The 21,192-nt window shown below is 46.2% G+C and overlaps 1 protein-coding gene across 1 annotated transcript in view; it reads left to right on the top strand.

Moving 5' to 3' along the window:
* The window catches only part of WRNIP1 (WRN helicase interacting protein 1), a 457,752-nt gene that overhangs the window by 408,820 nt on the left and 27,740 nt on the right, over nucleotides 1-21,192 (top strand). The window contains exon 6 of the mRNA XM_078688019.1: nucleotides 16,145-16,224. Within this exon, the coding sequence (XP_078544145.1) occupies nucleotides 16,145-16,224 (80 nt within the window). The remainder of the gene's footprint in view (nucleotides 1-16,144; nucleotides 16,225-21,192) is intronic.

The raw sequence follows: 21,192 nt of genomic DNA, 5'->3' as shown, positions 1-21,192 counted from the left end.
ATCCCTTTATCTCGCCTTACTCTCCCCAGGTAAGCACACACCTAACTAAATATGTCTGCCCAAGCATTTTTAAATAGCACTAGTACCATCCCCCAACCTTTAACCTACTCTACTAATGAACTCGTATAGTCACTTAGAGTTGCTAAAACAGGGGTTGCTACTAGACCTCCAACACCTATAAACCGAAGACCCATGGGCAGAACTTCTCCTCAATGTCAATTCGACCCTCTAAATGCACAAAAGAGAAAAGTAGGGAGGAGGATGATTGAAAAGGTCCCCTTACTGACCCACTCACACTCAAAGCTGCTCGTCTCAGGCTTTACATCTAATCTCCAAGCATATCCTATTTGGTAGCATAAAAAATAAAACACATCAGCCACATTATCAGATACCGATTATATTAATTGGTAGCACTACCTCCCTCAGGAGCCAGCCCAGGATAACCTCCTGTAAGATTCAAGGAAGTTCTTTGTTAAAAGCGGAGGAACCCATCATGTTTCAAGGAGCTCAGGCATTTTGTCGACCATTTCAATCATCCCATTATCCACTGTGTCAGTCACGCTTCATCCTGAGCCCAGACTCTCCCCACCTCCTCTGTCTCTGCTCCATATCCAATATACCCTTCTGCCTTATCACTACTCGGGACTCCGAATGGGTGGCCCTCACTTACCCCTATTACATCTACTCACAGATGACCTAACTCTGTCCGTGTGTGGTCCAGGAGTGAGTGGCTTTATCTATTGGAGCTGAAATTCGACACTCCGCAGAACTCATGCAGGTCCCAGACCTCTCCTGTGAAGTAAGAGGGTGCCCTGCCACCATGCAGCACCTTTAACTTTGCATTAAACAGGAGTATATATTTTAGTTCCAAGGCTTTTAACTTTTGCTTCACTTCTGCAAATGATTGTCAAAATGTGTCGACCCTTTGTGTGTAGTCTGGAAAAATAAATTGTTCTCAAAATTGGGGTCTAAAGTTTCCCAAACATCCGGTAGGAACGCATCTCCGTCACAGTAAAGTATTTTTTCAGTTACAGTTTGCTGAGGTGGGGGTGCCAAGGCTCTGTGCAGGGGCGCAACTAGGTCTTCATTTCGGGGGGGGCTAACATGGCAAAAGAAGGGGCGTGGCTAATGTTAATCAATGGGGCGGAGCTAAAATGGCAGATAATCAGGATCGGTTAATGCCCCCTCACACCTTAAAACCCATACCCGCCCTGAACCCTAAAATTACCCCCGGCACCCCAAAACCCATACCCATCCTGATCCCTAAAATTATCCCCCCCTGGCACCCCAAAACCCATACTCACCCCACACCCTAAAATTACCCTCTGGCACCCCAAAAACCATTACCACCCTGAACCCTAAAATCAACCCCCTGGAGCCCCAAAGCCCATACCCGCCCTGAACCCTTAAATTACCCCTGGCACCCCAAAACCCATACCCACCCTGAACCCTAAAATGACCCCTGGCACCCCAAAACCCATACCCGCAGTGATCCCTAAAATTACACCCTTGCCCCCCAAAACCCATACTCACCCTGAATCTTAAAATTACCCCTGACACACCAAAACACATACCCACGCTGAACCCTAACATTAACCCCCTCACACCCTAAAACCCATACCCGCCCTGAACCCTAAAATTACCCCTGGCACCCCAAAACCCATACCGATCCCTAAAATTATCCACCCGGCACCCCAAGACCCATACCCACCCCCTAAAATTACCCCCTGGCACCCCAAAACCCATTACCACCCTGAACCCTAAAATCACCCCCCTGGCACCCCAAAACCCATTCCCACCCTGAACCCTAAAATGACCCCTGGCACCCCAAAACCCATACCCGCAGTGATCCCTAAAATTACACCCTTGCCCCCCAAAACCCATACTCACCCTGAATCTTAAAATTACCCCTGACACACCAAAACACATACCCACGCTGAACCCTAACATTAACCCCCTCACACCCTAAAACCCATACCCGCCCTGAACCCTAAAATTACCCCTGGCACCCCAAAACCCATACCCATCCTGATCCCTAAAATTATCCACCCCCCCCGGCACCCCAAAACCCATACCCACCCCACACCCTAAAATTACCCCCTGGCACCCCAAAACCCATTACCACCCTGAACCTTAAATTACCCCTGGCACCCCAGAAACCATACCCATGCTGAACCATAAATTCCCTCATTGCCCTCCAAAACCCATACCCACCCTGAACCTTAAAATTACCCCAGGCACCCCAAAACCCATACCCATGCAGAACCATAAATTCCCCTCTGGCGCCCCATAACCACCCTGAACCCTAAAATAGCCCCCTAACATCCCAAAACCCACACCTGCCCTAAACCCTAAAATTACCCCTGGCACTATAAAACACATACCCACGCTGAACCCTAAAATTAATCCCATGGCACCCCAAAACCCACACCCACCCTGAACCCTAAAAGTATCCCCCCCACCCCTGGCACCCCAAAACCCATACCCACCCCACACCCTAAAATTACCCTCTGGCACCCAAAAACCCATACCCATGCTGAACCATAAATTCCCCCGGCACCCCATAACCCATACCCACCCTGAACCCTATAATTGCCCGCTGACACCCCAAAACCCACACCTTCCCTGAACCCTAAAATTACCCCTGGCACACCAAAACACATACCCACGCTGAACCCTAAAATGACCCCTGGCACCCCAAAACCCATACCCACCCTAAACCCTAAAATTGCCCCCTGGAACCCCAAAACCCATACCCGCTCAGAACCCTAAAATGCATCCAGCCTCTCGAAGGTCTCAGAGTAGATAGGTCTCCTGGATTCTCCTTGCCTGGGTCCCCTCTGCTTCTTCGCTGCTGCCCTTGGATGCGAAAATAGAAAGATCCATGGCCCTGTTCACCATTTATCTGGTGAGCAGTGCGGTGGATGTGAATTCCATCCAAGTGCACAGACAGCAGGGTGAAAGGGATGGCAGTGCAGGTGATGCTTTTCCTTTGAAAATTAATTTCTGCTGGTGTCTTAGCCCAGGGTTTGCTGTCTGTGCACTTGTATGGAATACACATCTATACAAGTGCACAGACAGCACACCCTGGGCTATGACACCAGCAGAAATTCCCATACAAAAGAAAAGCGTCACCTGCACTGGCCATGCCTTCCCCCCTGCTGTGCACTTCACACCCCATGCTTATAACCCATCAAGTGCTTAGGTGAAATCCCTGCCTTCAGGCAAGGATTTCACCTCGGCGGCGCCACTCTAAAGGAAAACAAGAGGTGGGGGCAGGGGGGTTCACTCGAGGAAACTGTTCAGAGGCTGGCTGTCTGCTCGAGCTGCTGGGCCTCTCAGAATGCATAATAAAAATCACATTCTCGGCTCCGATGCGCAGCGTTAGTTAATGATTTCAGTGCGTGTCATCTTAGCCCGGGCAGAGGAGGCGACGGGGGGGGGGGGGCTGAAGCCCGGTGAGCCCAATGGGTGTTGCGCGCCTGGCTCTGTGCATCCCTTTTCAACACAAAAAATATGAAAGTCCCTCTGATCAAAGGGCCTTTTTAATCTGTTGTTCGAGGACAATCTCAGAATTTGCCACTTCTAACCACAAAACGCAAATTGCACTGTCTGGAGCGACCTTCAGCTTCATCCAGTGTCGTCAAGTCATCATGTAATCTCTGATAGCGAGCTCACCTTTGACTTGGGAGCCCTTCACCTCTTCCTGCAGGAAAGCCACATTCTGTTTAGTTTCTAAGGAACTCTCTTTGACCTTTTATAGTGCCACCAGAAGTAAAATAACCTTTTGGGAGTTAGTATCTATTTTGGCTTCCAGGGTGGAGTCTAGAGTTTTCTGTGGCTGCAGGAATTTGGGCATCAGAAGAGTCCTGCAATTCCTGTATACTTCCACAAGATTCAGTAGCAGGCTAGATAGCCCCATCTCCGGTCCCAGTGGGTGAAAACTGAGTGATCTTGGTCTGCTGCTGCACTCGTGTTGACTTGTCCTTCACCACCTTGTCATAATGGCCCTACCTGGTCTCTCTCTGTAACATTGTCAGGAGTAGAGGGGCCTAGATCGTCCCAAAAAAACAATTGTGTCCAGAGGTAAATGTAACGGGCAGGGCAGGCAAGCGATCATCATTCTGCGCATTTCGGCACCAATGCTGGGTGCTCTCCAGCCACCAGGTCCTGGCCTCCGGCACACCAAGATTAGTTCGTCGATGGGATAAATAACACACAGTTACAACGGTAATGGCGCACAATCGCCACTCTCTGTATATTTTCCACAGTGCCAAAACAATGCTCACTTCCAGTGTCAACTGTTAATAAACCCTAATACTACATAATTTTGAAACCAGGCAGAAGTAGCGCTAAAGTGAGTCTATTGCGTTTAAATTGCCTACTAGGCTTGAAGTGAAGAAACGCACAGTCACACAAGATTGCAATATGTCATGAGTTCCAAAGGATGGCATGTCAAGACACATCTTTTCTCAGTGTTCTTTTCTTTATTTTTTTCATTTTCACAAGGAACAAAAAGACAGCCAACATGTTTCGTCCCAAAACATAGGGAATTCTTCAGGGCAGTTACAAACATATAAGACAAAAACCTTATAAGCAAGTGGACATCACAAACATTTAACAAAATTATATTACAAGCATTGCATGCACATATCAGTGGCAAATATTACATGTACATATAAACAACAAAAGCAATAGAAAATCCTTTAAAATGGCATAAAACCAAATATCACAATAACAGTAAAAAAATTCCTACATGGCCTGAGAATTCTACAATCTTATCTTATTACACACTGTGTATAAACCGAGTCCTAGAAAGTTATTTGATAATATAAAATGATAACCCACATGTCTCAAAGTTGACTGTGCTACAAGACCAAACTAACCCTCTTTTTAGGTCTCGACCTAGTGTACACTGCGCAGCAGTGTTCACGCAGGCAGAGTCCTTTTCTCGGGGTTTTGAAAATGGACCCAGAAAATGACAGCGCTCGTGCGTGTTCATTTTCTATGGTCCATTTTCATTGGGCTTTGCGTGCGTGTAGTTTTTTAACAGAACACGCAATAGGCCATGGGCGGTCGCGTAGCCCCGCCCATGGCCTATTGGTGTCTGTTACACGCACCAAAGGCCATATGTGAGCAGGGTCCAGTCTGCAGCTGTGGTGTCCTTGTTTGTTCGCTGGTCCAGGGCGGGGGGCAGGCAGCACGGTCCGTCCTCGGATTTTAGCCCCCGGCCTACACTCCACTTCCTGGTCTACCAGTCACTTCCTCGCGAGCCAGGGCTGCACAAGATGTCGACGGCGCCCAGGAAGCCATCTTACAACACCGCCCGCCCAGATCATGCCAGTTACACGACCCACGTACCGCCTTACCCCGGCCACACGACCCCGTACCCGACACAATACCCGGGAGCCACCAGTACCCGCTTCTACTCCGGTCACATTACCCTCCCGTACCGGTGCGCGTGAGGTAAGCGTAGCGCTCGGGCAGTTTGCGAAGGCATGCGCGCGGATTACAATGAGAAAGGGCCGGTCGCGTGGCTCTGCTGGCGCGAGGGGGGCAGATGATGGATAAGCAGCTCCCTCCCTTTAAAAACACACAGAGAGAAAGAGTGGGGGGAAAAGGATCGCAGATCATCTGCCCGACCCTGATCTCCATGAGAAAGGGAGCTGTTTACCTGGCCGGCACCGGCGGGGCATGCCTTTGTCTCGGATCAGATTACTGCGCCCAGCTGCTCCAAGCAGACCGGCCCGCGGCCCACGGGGAGACTGCACTTCACGTGTCCTGCGTCCATGCTCTTTTAAACATACCAAGACCACACTGGCTGCAAAGGGCACACATAGATGTTTGGGCCAACTGTGGAATTCAAATAATATAGGAGCTAGGCAACTCTTTATGTTCGAGGCATGTGGGCTGCTGAATTCATATCTGTGCATAGATCGCCACCTAGTGTTGGGTTCGGATGATTGCACTTTGTTGTCCTGGAAGAGCCCTCGAAGTATCACGAGATAGGTGACTCCTCCCCTGGACTACAGTGCGCATGGGCATCTTCTCCATCCTCAGATTGTTTTTTTCCGCCATTGGGTTCGGATGTTACTCCTATACTCCAACTTCGGAATCGAAACAAAACTTTTCTAAAGGCCAAAAGGCCTTCGACTTTGACAGTATTGTTCTCGCTCGGAACCTCTTGATTCGATCAAGCTTTCCATCTAGACTCGGTCGTCGACGCTGGCCGTTGGGCCTTTTCGACGCCAAGTGGGCCTGCTGTCGATGGAAAGGAGCCCGTTCAAAAGGTGCCCACAATGCCACTCCAAGTTCCCGCATACTGACAAACACTCAGTATGCAACAAGTGCCTTTCACCAGACCATAAGGAAGAAACCTGCCCAGCCTGCGCCCAATTTCGGTTGAAGAAAACTATACGGATTCGACGGGCCGCTAGGCAAGAGGTGCAGCGACAGGCACCAGAACCGGACAACATCTTCGATGATGACCAAGAACTTCCAGAAGCACCAGATTCGGACCTAGAGATGGTCACCGTCGAGGACTACTCAGACTATGATGACGAGATCCCACTGGGGCAAATCGTGAGTACACTGCCCCCGACACCAATTACCCCGTTACCGAAGGCTCCGGTCGAGGCATCGCCAAGAGGCGTTATACAAGATCCGAAAAAACATTCGACAGCCCCGCCATCCGGCTCGGCACCGAAACCTAAGCCTTCAAAGACCCCAGGGACCAAGTAACGTCGTTCCTAAGAAGGTTCCAGAGCCCAAAAAGGTCGTCGAACCGAAGAAGGCTGTACAGCCCAAACGCGTCGACCCAAAGAAAAGTGTCGACCCGAAAAAGGCCGTTCAGCCCAAGGGCGTCGACCCAAATAAAACCGTCGACCCGAAGAAGGTCGTCGAACCGAACAAGCCAGCTGTACCGAAAGCCGCCGACCCGGCAAAGGTCGCCGACGGAAAGGGTGCTGTATCGAACCCTGTAACCCGGCCGGAGAAGGCTATCAACCCAAAGACAAGTGCTCCGAAAACACCAGTCGATCCCAAAAAGACCATCGACTCGGCAAAGGACAGTCAACCAAGAAAACCTGTCGAGCACAAGAAACCTGTTTAACCGAAAGACCCGGTCGACCCGAAATCACTCGTCGACCCGAAGAAAGAGCCCAAGCTGATAAAAAGCACTAAGGCCCCAAAAGTCATCAAAGCAGAAGGTGTTATCGACCCAAAAAAGTCAAAAACACAACCAAGGACTGTAGAGGAAGAACTCTTCCATCCAGATCCATCAGAACACCAGGCAAAAATATATATTAATCCTGAGACTGGTAAAGTCACAATCCTGCACAGAAAGAGGGGGGCACTGGACACTAGCTCTCATTCCCCTATTCCACTGAAGAAGAAGGACTTTGGGACTTCTCCCTCTAGACCCTTCATTCCTTTCTATCCCATTATGCCTACTACACCTTTTGCTCCTTACTCTCCTTCTCACTATGGGGACAATGAGGGGAACACAGGGGAGAATCCACAGCCTGAGTATGATTATCCACAAGATCCTGTCCCCCAAAATGAACCATGGGAGGAGCCAACTGACCCTTATAACACACATCCCATCCCTGATGTATCCTCTTATCCAACTAAGCCGTCACCTACTGATGACACCATTGTCTTCAACCAACTAATAGACAGGGCAGCGCAGTACCACCATGTAGACATGCATAATGACCCTGTAGGAGATGACTTTTTATTTGACACCTTCCCTACTTCTGAAAAAAGTGTCAGAACACTTCCTATGTTAAAGGGAGTGTTAAAACACGCACCTGACATATTTAAAGATACAGCCAGGGCACGGGTAATCAATCCCAGGATTGAGAAGAAGTATAGAGCAGCCCCTACAGACCCTACCTACATCAGAGGGCAGTTACCATCCGACTCATTGGTGGTGGCTAATGCACGCAAAAGGGCCAACTCACAGACAACGGGGGAAGCCCCTCCGCCGATAACGAATCAAAAATACTAGAGGCCCCAGGTAAAAGGGTAGCAGCACAGGCCTCCAATTCATGGAGGATTGCGAATACACAAGCTCTGCTAGCTCGTTACGACAGGGCACACTGACCAGCTCGAAAGCTTAATGCAACACCTACCTGAGCCTTTTAAAACCCAAGCTGATGACCTCATACAGGAGGGAAAATTCATTACAAACGCCTCCATCAAATGTGCACGTGACGCAGCCGACACCGCAGCCAGGTCTATTAACACTAGCGTTTTACTACACCGACATGCATGGCTGCGTATTTCGGACTTTAAGAACGAAGTGCAGTCCACCATTCTTAACCAACCAGTCAATCAGGACATTCTTTTTGGCCCTGCTGTCAACACCATTTTAGATAAAATGAAGGACACAGAAACCGCAAAGTCAATAGGTGCATTGCAGTTTCAGCAACATAGAAGTTCCTTTCGACGCTCCTCATACAGGACAGCTACACGAGGCAATACCTTGCAAACGTCATATTTATACAAAGGCCACACACAAGGTTCCTTCACCAAAAACTCCAACAGAGGAGGTTATAGGGGCAACAATAATAAGGGAAGAGGACGTGGAGGCAATAACACCAGAGCCTCCACTGCCACAAAACAGTGACTTAATCACGCTACCTCCAGACCACCTAACACCGTTCGGAGGCAGACTCCAACAATTCCTACCTGTCTGGAACGCAATTACCACGGGCAGGTGGGTGTGACAAATTATCCAGTATGGTTATTGCCTGAAACTCACTTCTACCCCACCAAACATACCACCCAGACACCGTCCTATGTCCAAAGAACACATCATCCTGCTCCAACAAGCGGTGAAATGCATGCTGGAAAAGGGGGCCATAGAGCCAGTCCCTTTCCAACACCAAGGGACATGAGTATACTCCCTATACTTCCTTATTCCCAAGAAGGACGGTTCCCTCAGACCAATATTGGACCTCAGACCCCTAAATCAATACATACTGTCGGAGCACTTCCATATGATCACACTACAGCAAGTGCTCCCGTTGCTACAACAAGGAGACTTCCTAGCAACACTGGACCTCACGGATGCGTATTTTCACATACCCATCCATCCAGCTCACAGAAAATATCTCAGGTTCACAATAGAAGGTCAGCACTACCAATTCAAGGTTCTGCCCTTCGGGGTAACCACGGCTCCAAGAGTGTTTACAAAATGCTTAGCGACAGTAACTGCACATCTCAGGAGGCAACACATCCATGTGTTCCCGTACCTAGACGATTGGCTAATACAAGCGAAATCGTACCAACAGTGTGCAAGAGACACGTCTCAAACACTTCAGCTGCTACACAGCCTAGGGTTTTAACTACCCACAATCGCATCTGCAACCGTCCCACACACAACAATATCTGGGAGCCACTATAGATACCTCATTGGCAAAGGCATACCCAAACTCAGCGAGGATAGCCAGCATGCAGATGCTCATTCGCAAATTTCTGCCACAACACTCTGCCAGCTCGAGTCTTCATGCAGCTTATAGGCATGATGGCCTACTGCATATTCATTGTCCCCCATGCCAGACTTCAAATGCGTCCATTGCAAGAATGCCTAGCACAGCAATGGAACCAGGCTCAAGGACAACTAAAAGACCTAGTGTTGGTAAACAGTCGCGCTCACAACTCTCTGCAGTGGTGGAACCCACAAAACCTTTCCAAGGAGCGACTGTTCCAAGAGCCGGTTCCACAACTAGTACTTACAGCGGACGCATCACTGACAGGCTGGGGAGCCCATCTCCTTCAATACACAGTACAAGGGCTCTGGACAACCAAACAAAATAAACTGCATATCAACCAACTAGAGTTGCTAGTGATATTCCTAGCCCTGAAAGCATTCCAAAAATACTTGTACAGCAAGACTGTGTTGATCCGTTCAGACAACATGACCGCAATGTACTATATCCAGAAACAGGGAGGAACACACTCTCCACAGCTGTCCCACCTGGCACCGAGCATATGGAAGTGGGCAATTCCCAAAAACATTTTTCTCCTAGCAGAACACCTTCCAGGGAAAGACAATCAGATAGCAGACCTGCTCAGCAAGCACAGCCAACAACTACATGAATGGGAGATTCACCCCCAAGTTCTCCAGCCATTCTTCAAAGAGTGGGGTCACCCAGAGATTGACCTGTTTGCCACAAAAGAAAACTCGAAATGCCAGTACTTTGCCGCCACGTTCCCACATCCGTTGTCACAGGGCAATGCGATATGGATGAACTTGTCAGGCAGATTTGCGTACGCTTTTCCCCCAGCACCGCTGATTCCGCTGGTGGCATGCAAACTGCGGCATCAGTCACTCACACTAATCCTAGTTGCTCCCACATGGGCGAGACAACCATGGTACACAACGTTCCTGGAGCTTTCAGTAGTTCCTCATCAAAGGCTGTGCCTCGCACCCCACCTTCTAACTCAGAACCATGGAGAAATCAGACACCCAGATCCCAATCAGATGAACCTAGCGATCTGGCTCCTAAAGTCTTAGAATTTGGATACCTTAACTTGCCTCCAGACTGCATAAACATCATTGAGGCAAGACGACCAACTACAAGAGCGTGCTATGCAGCTAAGTGGAAGAGATTTGTTATTTACTGCAACAATAACCAAATCAACCCATTAGATGCTTCCATACAAAACATTATATGTTACCTGCTGCATCTTCAAAGATGCAACCTAGCATACTCTTCGATAAGACTACACCTCACTGCTATAGCAGCATACCTTCAAAACAGGCAACACCTTTCACTGTTTAGAGTACCAGCAATCAAAGCTTTTATGGAGGGTCTTAAAAGGGTGATCCCTCCAAGACACCCTCCTTCCCCAGTCTGGAATCTAAATATAGTACTTACCAGACTTATGGGACCTCCTTTCGAACCTCTACACTCATGCGAACTGCAATTCTTAACATGGAAGATGGCATTCTTGATTGCCATTACCTCACTTAGGCGAGTTACAAGCACTAACAATTCAAGAACCTTTCATGCAAGTACATGCTAACAGGGTGGTTCTTAGAACAAACCCTAAGTTTATGCCAAAGGTCGTATCCAATTTCCATATTAATCAATCAATAGAACTGCCAGTGTTCTTTCAAAATCCACAGTCAGTAGCTAAAAGAGCCCTACACACACTAGATGTAAAAAGAGCTCTCCTTTATTATGTGGACAGAACAAAATCATTTAGAAAGACAAAGCAATTATTTGTTGCTTTTTCACCACAACATAAAGGAAATCCAATATCAAAGTCAGGAATAGCCAGATGGATAGTTAAATGCATTCAAATATGCTATCAAAAGGCCAAACGCACTTTAACCGTCCCCCCAAGAGCACACTCTACAAGGAAAATGGGGGCATCCATGGCATTCCTAGGGAATATTCCTCTTGAAGACAGTTGTAAGGCAGCCACATGGACTACCATACACACTTTCACAAAACACTACTGTGTAGACGTGCAATCAAAACAGCAAGCTGCTGTAGGCCAGGCTGTCTTCAAAACTCTTTTTCAAACTGCTGCAGCTGGCACAGGTACCCACCGCTAGAGGAGATACTGCTATACAGTCTATGCACAGATATGAATTCAGCAGCCCACATGCCTCGAACGGAATATGCTACTTACCAGTATGCATCTGTTCTTGGCATGTAGGGCTGCTGACATTCATATCGCCCGCCCTCCTCCCCGGTGCCTGTCGCAGCTGCAGCATTATCTTTTGCATGACCATCTCTTACTTTACTCTCTCCATCTCTGCTACAATGGCGAAAAATAATCTGAGGATGGAGAAGATGCCCATGCGCACTGTAGTCCAGGGGAGGAGTCCCCTATCTCGTGATACTTCGAAGACTCTTCCAGGACAACAGAGTGCAATCATCCGGACCCAACACTAGGTGGCGATCTATGCACAGATATGAATGTCAGCAGCCCTACATGCCAAGAACAGATGCATACTGGTAAGTAGCATATTCCTTCCTGTATGTTGTGTAAAATGAGCAGCGGGTGTGAACGCATGTCCCCTTGTATATAATTGGGCTTGCGTGAGTAGAGGCGGATCATGAGGTCGAGCCCGTAAACACGTGTGTGTGGTGAGCCTGTGAAAGGATAGTGTGCATGTGAGAGAGTTAGAATCGACTGTGTGTCAGGGTGCCTGTGCACTATAGTTGTTAGTGTGTGCCAGTGTGGATTGTGTACAGTTTTGTTTACGAGTACGCGTGCAAGCAAGAGTGCGGGTGTCTGTTTTGTAGATGCGACTGTGTGTGCATCTATGTGTGCCGGTGTATACCTGTGTTCTTTCATTTTTGTGTGTCGGTAGTGGTTTGTTTCCGCCCCAAGTTTCTGTCTCCGGGTCTGTTTCTGTGAGAGACCTCATATGCACCATTAAGTGCGTCAACGGTTATGTATAAACACTCATTATAAATGTTTATTTTTCTATTTGAGTCTGCGTGCTTTTGTGACTGTGCGTTTCTGTATGCTTGAGTGCGTGCAGGCATGAGTATATGAATGGTTGTGTTTGTGTGGCTTACGTGTGTGTGTATATGCATACATATACATTGTGAGTGTGTCTGGCTGAGGGCCCACTGATTATTCCTGCTAGGGTGGAGGTCAGTCGCGTGCCGATGTCTGCCAGGGAACATCTGTCGGCCCCTGGGGGCACACGCAAGCAGTGTGATGCGCAGGATTACAAATACCTCCGGGCCACGGAGAGAACAAAACCCGATGCCTCCTGCTCCCCGCACACAAAGCCGCCATGACAATGGGCCGGCCGAGCTGCTGCGCCCTCCGCAGCCGCTAACAGATTGCCATCGACTTTTTGGGAGGGCGGATGGAGTGTGAGCCGCCCGGGACGGCTTTCACACGCCGTGCGTGCACGCTCCCCCGCTGCGGGACATACCTCTACTCCACACGGCCCTCCTTAGGGACGCGCTGCGGGCCTTTTCAAACAGCTCAGAGCAACGGAAAATAGCTAACCAAGCAGCTTCACTTTAAGTGCGTGCGCAGGGCCAGAGCTGACGACTTTGGAACGAGACTTAACAAGCAGCAGAGGTCCTTGGCGGAGGTTGAACCACACCATGAACAGCACCACGTTTCTCCGAGGCGAAGCAAGAATGCCTCGGAGAAACGCACATCATTTTTGGGATTGAGGGGCGTGTTTTTTGTTCTCTACTCTTCCCATTGGCTGGAATGTAAAATTCCAGCCAATGGGAAGAAGAGAGAAAGAAAACAGAAAGAACGTAAAAAACACACCACTCAATCCCAAAAAGACGGGGCTTGAACGGAGTGACGCCCCTCTCCTCTAATGGCTGGCCTCCATTTAGGAAGCCAGCCAATGGAGAAGAGGGGCGGGTTCAAGCCCCACTCTCTGAAACATTAGTTTTCTTCCAGTGAGAGCTGCGCAAGCGCAGCCTTTGCTAGGCGAAACTTAAAAAGGAGTTCAATAGAGGCTACAATGCTAACATGTGCTTTTAAGAAAAAAAAATCTTCTTGCTTTAAATCATTTTTTTTTCATTTTGGCGAGTGGCCACCAGCTTCCCCGAACATAGTTTCACAAAAGCAATGACGGAACAAAATAAGCATTGGCAAACCGAAAAGGGTGTGGCAGTCAACTCCAGACCTATTGACTTTGGCAATGCTTGATGCTGGCTTCTCGTCATGCCCGTTATTAAATGCCCATCTAGAAAGCCCACAAGGTTGCTGTAGTTTTCCATTGAGAGATCTGTGTTATGTGAACACAGCCCAGTAGGTTTTCCACACAAGAACTTGTAGGTTCATCTGCTGTGTCCCTTCACCTGGTCGTCATCATTAGGTACTGCATCGGATGTTCTGCTGCCACCTAATGGCGAAGAAAGATGACACGCCCTTAAAGATTGTGGAGAGTGGGGCAAGGCCCCACCTCTTTAAATCACAAGTAGACCTGTAGCCAGTGCCCGCCATGTTCAAGAGGGTTACCCATCCCCTTCCTGCCAATCACAAGTCATATGTAGAACTTGTTACCACTGCCAAATGCGTAGGTCTGCTCAAGACACTGTTCTTGAAAGCTTGTACACTAGTCTTCTCCTTTGCCTACTGGTAAGGCACCTGCAAGAGTACACAGGAGCAACTGAATACTCATTGATATAGAACACTTCTAATGCCCACCTGCCTACAACATGAGCTCTCTGCTACTTCCGGCTACTCACATGGAGTGGAAACAGGACAAACTGTGATATACGATCAGGAAGCACCTAAGCTCAGATGGGCATGTAAAAAAGTGGTTCAACATTTTGGGCTTAGTTCGAGTCAGTGCTTTAAGTAGGCTTGTACTGTCAGGTACTGAGTGCCTGCACTTCCTTATTTTGAGAGGGACAATGCCAGCACTTCTCACCAGAGGTGCAGTGCTTTTAATTGGAGAGTACCTATTGGGGCACCATCTTAGCAATCACTATCATTCCGTTGACATGGTATATATGGATTCGATTTACCCCTCCCCCCCCCAAAAAACACACTTTAAGTCCAATTTAGGTTGGGTACTTTGCCGACAAGAGAATACTTAGTTAAATGTTGAAGACTTCCCAGAAGTGAAGAATATTGTGATTATAATTTTGGGTGGAAGGACAATCTATTGCACTTACCATGTCTTAGCATGTAAAAGGTGGCCCCGTGCCCTTTTTTTTTTTTTTTTATAGAAATTATGAGATTAATTTTGTCAGAGCAGTATTACCGTTTTGTTTTAGAACAGATGATAAATGTATTTTTAATTCAATTGCCATGTACGAGGAGCCTGGTAACCACCCAATGAATCTGACTATGCTCCGATATGAACGTATATAACTATAGATACTATGACGCTTACCCCCTTCTTACAAAATCTGTATGCCTGGACTCGAGGATCTTGATTAGTAGTTGCTGCATTCATTGACACTACTGTTTGTATCCTGTAGCCCAACATGGTTGACAGGAGATTGTTGTTTTTTTGGGTTTTTATGCAACTTGGGGTGCGCTGTCCCACTACTGTTTGGCAGAAGGATAATGTGGATAATATGGTGTTTGCTTTTTGCTATTGTCCTTTACTGTATAAGTACCTGCACTTTATGGGGATGGTAACCATAGCTTCGAGCCTTATGGGTGTTGCTGCCTTTATTGCCTGTATTTCTGTGGAGTAACGTGAATAATGAGGGACTCATTTATGTGATTTTATGTATTTATGATTTATTGTTATAGATTCCTTTATTCTTGAATGGCAGAAAGCAGACACAATAACCAGTAAACTTTGGCGAGTGCCAGCACTTCTCAGAAACAAGCTGGCTCTCTGGTATAGGGCATCTGCTCTCCTGGTTTTCCATTGCCAGCAGTGGCTCGAGTAATAACAGGACAACCCCTAATTGGGGCCAACCAAAATAAAACTGATGCTAGGAACTGTGGTGACATACTACTCCCAGGACTGTATGTTGAAAATATACTTTTTACGCATCTTATGTGCGGGTGGACCTCACTGCGCTGACTCTAGTACCACCTGGTTCAAACTCAAAAGGCAAAAATGAGTGAATTATATAGATCAAGGTTCTCCATTGTCGGTTCTGGAGGGGTCTGAGATGTGCCAGATATTAACGATAGCTACATTTATCTAAATGTGGATATCCTAAAAATCTGACATGGATCCGGGCTGTCCGGACCGACATTGGAGAACCTGGATATAGATTATAGCCTTTTTTTTTATATATACACCTTTATTGTTATACCTATTCTTTTCTCTCATTCTCTCAAATGTTATGGCCAAATCCATTTGATAGATAGCAGTTCTCTTGATGACGTTTCCTGCCTGCTACTTCTGTTCTTTTCGCTGCAAAGTCCACAGCATTTTGTTAAGAACTTGAAATTCTCCTCTTCTCTGCAGTGCTTATTTAGAAAAGCTGGTGTGCCTCTAGAATGTAGGGGTTGGACCATTGCACTTGATGTAGGCAGTAACGCATTGTTTTAACTGAATATTTATTTCCTTGGGCTCTAAGGAGGTCGTCGTAAATAAGTCAATGACATCTGAAAACGAGCATTTTGACGTTTTACCTGGTTGCAATGAGAAAGGGATGCATTTTTAATCCTTTAACTGATTGCTCGTTTGATGAAAATTTGTTTTGCTCCGCAGGGCTGGCAGATCCTTCGGCATTAACACAGGCAGTGGCTGCTTTTCAAGGCTGTCATTTAATTGGAATGCCAGAATGTGAGGTAAAGTATTCACCCAGTGCTCATTTTTTAAATTATGGATTTTGTATTGTATTTGTGGATTTTAAAATGCTACATAAGTTACAGCATGTCACAAGTAATTCTTATAGTGCATATCTGAATAAACGACATTGTTTCAACACGGGCTTCTGTTATTTAAACCCGTTTTCTGTAAATGTATTTAAATTATGGTTGAGATACCAATGCCACACCCTCCTAAAAAGAAAATACCCCAAAACGTGCCTTAAAATTCTAGCCTGATCTTGGAACTACTGTTTGATGAACAAGCTCTTCACAAGCGGAAACTCCTCAAAAGTTGTACATTGGGCGGGGCAATTGCACATTAAATTTACCAAGGTGTGGATAACACTTTCTTAACTCATCGTGGGCAGACTTCATTTTCTTAACTGCCGAGCATGGACTTCGAATTAGTAAAATGCCAGGGGTAGCAGCAGTGACATTGCTCATCCTTTTACCTGGTTGAAATCAAATGAAGTGACATCATATGACCTTTAACCCTGAATCTTTCCAGGAAGTGATATCACTTGACCGTAACCCAGATGATATCACAATAATTGACATCACTGTGTAATTAATATAAATATACCAAACAAATTTCTCTTTGGATACACCTATATTAAGGTGCAGACATAATCTCTGAAAGTGGTCGGGTGGAATACAATACTTGCCCTAAATTGTATTGAGCAAAGCGAATTAAACGGAGCTCTTTTGAATGGATTCAAGGGTAAGGGATTCTACCCACAAGAACATTTTGAGAAAATTGGCCAAATAGGATATTTTAGAGCAAACTTTGCTCCTAAATCTACCAAAAAGGCATGGTCTATGAAAGGGCACTGGTTACAAATGTCAGTTCTTTCATGGAGTTCAAAGACAATAAAACCTAACGTTCCACAGGAGTGCACCCCCTGTTTTGCAAAATGTACCATCAGTGCCCCCGTATGTCAAAAATATCCTACATTGAGCGAGAGCCAACGATTTGCATGGGTGCCCCCTATATGCAATGGGTGCTCCTTTATGCCAACAATTACATATAATATGCCAGTCCTGGAGTTTTGCTAATAATGTTAGCCATATACAATGGGTGACCTTTATGTCAAAATGTACACCTTGTCTGATAGGGCCAGCATTTTGTCATGCCCCTCTCTACCCCAATATGCCATAACTATTCTCCTTTATGCCAATCACCTCCACTGTGCTAGAACGAACATTTCACCATGGGTGTCCCATACCAAGAATTAGCTCCAGTATGCCTGCGCCAGCCTTTTGCCATGGATGTGCCATATATCTAGTATTATCTTTAGTATGCCAGGTCCCTGTCTGTTAATAATTGTGGAAAACAAATTATCCCATGGTACACATAAATCAAAAAAAGTCATATCAGTGGTATTGATATTGATATTGAGATGTATTTATAAAGCGCTCGTTCGCCCGGGGGCTTCATGGCGCTATAGACAGGGACACAACGCATCAGTCACAGGAAGCAAAAAGGTACTCATCAAAACGCTTGAGAAAAGAGCCATGTTTTGAGGGAGTGTCTGAAACTAAGGATGTTTCCGCACATTTTAAGGTGAAGAGGAAGGGAATTCCAGAAGGCAGCTGCAAGGTGGTCAAAGCAGCTGCCTCCAAGACGCTTCCTTTTATAAGTGGGGACAGTCAGAAGATGTTTGTGCATGGAGCGAAGATTCCTAGGGGGGTCATATTTTTTAAACAGATCTCTGATGAATAGAGGGCCTGTTTGTTGTAAGGACTTAAATAAAATACAACCAGTCTTAAAAGCCACCCGTTGCTCAACAGGCAGCCAATGTAGTTGTTTTAGGCCCAGTCTGACAGACTGCCTCTTAGGTAGATTCAGAATGAGTCTGGCTGCCTGATTCTGAATCAACTGGAGGCGCTTTAACTCGCCGATCGGGAGCCCAAGATAGAGACTGTTGGAAAAATCCAATCTGGACAGAACCAGGGAGATAACAATCTGTGTGAGCGCCTCCAAAGAGAAGAAACGCGCAATTTTCTTAATTTTCTTCAGCTGAAATAGACTGGAGGACACCACTGCGCTGACCTGCCTTATCAGAGACAGATCTTCGCTAAGGAAGATTCCAAGGCTCTTAACTGAAGACGATTTAGATGGGGGGGCTCCCATGCTGGACGGCCAAAAGCCAGGGTTCCAGCTGAGTACACTCTGCCCAGGCAAGACCAACTCAGTCTTGCCTGGGTTGAGCTTCAGGTGATTGCAGCTCATCCAACTCAGGATGTGAGACATGGTGTTTTGAAACACTACCACTGAGTCCTCGGTGTTTAAAGGAAAGATGAGCTGCAAATCATCTGCGTAATTGAAGATGGTAACTCTGGTATCCCTGAGGGAGTACAGCAGGGGGCGTAGGTAAAGATTAAAAAGCAAAGGTGACAGGGAGGAGCCCTGAGGGACTCCACAGGTGGTAGGGATAGTGGGGGCCGTAAAGGGGCCCAGTCTCACGGATTGGGTGCGGCCAGTAATAAATGAGCGAATCCAGCTCAACGCAGGACCCCTAAGGCCGGCCTGTTCGACACGGTTGACCAAGATGGTATAGTCAACCGTGTCGAACGCCGCTGATAGGTCTAATAATACCAGCGCCTGATGGATCCCCTTGTCTGCATTCCGCCTCAAAGTATTCTGAACTGAGACGATGACTGCTTCAGTGGAATGAAGAGGACGGAAGCCAGCCTGGTTAGGCGCAAGGAACTGTGATTCTTCCAAGAATTGGGACATGCTATCACAAACATGAGCCTCCAATATCTTGGCACAGTACGGCAGCAGGGAAATGGGCCTATAATTGAGAGGATCCGATGGATTAGCCCCAGCTTTTTTCAGCAAAGGGATGAGAAGGGCTTTTTTAAAACTGGCAGGGACCAAACCCTGTGAGAGGGAACCATTCATCATGAAAAGAATGCTCTCAGGGATAGCAGCTCCCACTTCCCGCAGGATGTAGGGAGGGCAGACATCATCAGGAGAGCCAGATTTTACTTTAAAAAGAAGTTTGGATAGGCAGGCGGCATCAATGGGGGGGAAAGATTCCAGGGTAGAGGGATTGTGAAAGATGTCCGGGGAAGGAGGGGATAAGGTGGTAAGAATACTTTGCTTTATGGTGCAAATCTTATTCAGAAAGAAGGTATTAAGGGTATTACAGAGATCCTGAGTAGGAGCCACAACTGGGGAAGTTCTGTCACTGCCACAAAGACCCTCCACAATGTTGAATAAATCTCTGGATTTATTGCGTGAATGAAGAATTTGCTCAGAGAAATAGTCCGTTTTGTGCTTCTGAATAAGTTTCTGATACTCCTTCCGTGCCCTACAATAATCAGCCTTGTCAGATTCTAAATAGGCCGACCGCCACTTACGTTCCCTTTGACGAACTTGCAGCTTTGCGGCTTTAAGATGAGGTGTAAACCATCTGGTATAGTTTGTGTCTAGCATTATACATATAAGTATAGTTCGAAGGACCCTGCTCACGATCCCTGGAAAGATCAGACACTGACTAACACATTGACATGCAGTGCAAAATAGTTTTTTTATTTTGTATATACAATTCTTATTAAAACACAATTTTTTATGACAAGACAAATACATCTCAACACAACAATTCAATTCAGCATGATTTAAAAACAATAAAACTAATCAAAGCAGGACATGACCTAAAATCATACACCACCTGTACCACAGAGAACCCTAATGTATAGGGAAAAGAACGACAATAGACTGTACATTTTGTCTTTTAGTACGACATATCCGTAGGAATAGTTACAACAAGATTAGCCTGGATACAGAGACTGTTATTTGTATCTGCAGGTCCATCTTGTCCTTGGGATTATGTACAGAAGTGCATTGAAGCGTTTCGATGGATGTCTGTTTATTCCATCTTTATCAAGACAACAAAGACGTTCACTTTTTCTTTGTAGTATTTTTGATTATTATACCCTGTGTAAACAAGTATATAAAAGACTTCTTTAAAACCTTGAAATGATTGTGCTGTAAACATAGTTGCAATGACATGCTACCAACATCTAGCCAGTATTATAGTATTTACTTTTATATATATATATACACCAATGTGTATTACAGCTAGATTTCATGTCCTTTGTCATTACACTGCTATAAAAATTATATAATGCATTTCAACAATTATATATAATACATTTCAACAATTCATAAGGGAATTTCCACCTTACCCTTTATACACATAATATCACTACTACATAAAACATTGTCACAAAAAAACGTATAGACTGTAATGTATGGTTTCTGGTCACATAATTCAATCGGTAATGTAGCAACTGCATTCCAGACGAATATCCCTAGGTGGCGTCCCTACCTTGTAGAACTAACCCGATTCAATATTGGGATAGGAACCATTTGTTACACAATGACTCCGATTACTAGCCTGTCTTTGAGACGTAACTAAATCGCTACATACATTGTATACCTCTGGGGGGGGGGGGGGGGTGCTCTGGAAGCTCTCACCTAAATCCAAAAGTTGGTAATAATTCTTGTTCTTTTTCCTAATAAAACTCAAGAGCTGGTCTGTATAAAAAAAAAAACCCTGGTAGGAAAAAAACTTGTTATCATTATTTCTAAATCAAAGCGTACCTGCCCTATGTTTATATAAGCAGACTACACTCACTTTTATCCTATGTTTTTATCGTACCTTGTTGAATAGGATTTAAAGTATCACCGCTCCCCGAGTTGCGTACATCCAAAAGAGGGTTAAATTTGGGACCCCAATGTTGATCTGTCTGCGTCCAAACATCCGCTTATAGTTTTCCAGAATAAAGGGGTTTCAATACGTACACCTCCTCACCTACATCGCGTTTGCTTCACGCTATAAAATAGGACAACCCCATTAAGTTAAACTGTTAGATGCGGGGAGGGAAACCTGGGCTTAAGTTGGCTGTTCATTTATCTAGCCCATCCCTTTTTTA

This window comes from Lissotriton helveticus, chromosome 4_1, assembly GCF_964261635.1.
Source record: "Lissotriton helveticus chromosome 4_1, aLisHel1.1, whole genome shotgun sequence".
NCBI lineage: Eukaryota > Metazoa > Chordata > Amphibia > Caudata > Salamandridae > Lissotriton > Lissotriton helveticus.
This window is presented reverse-complemented; position numbering and strand designations above follow the sequence as displayed.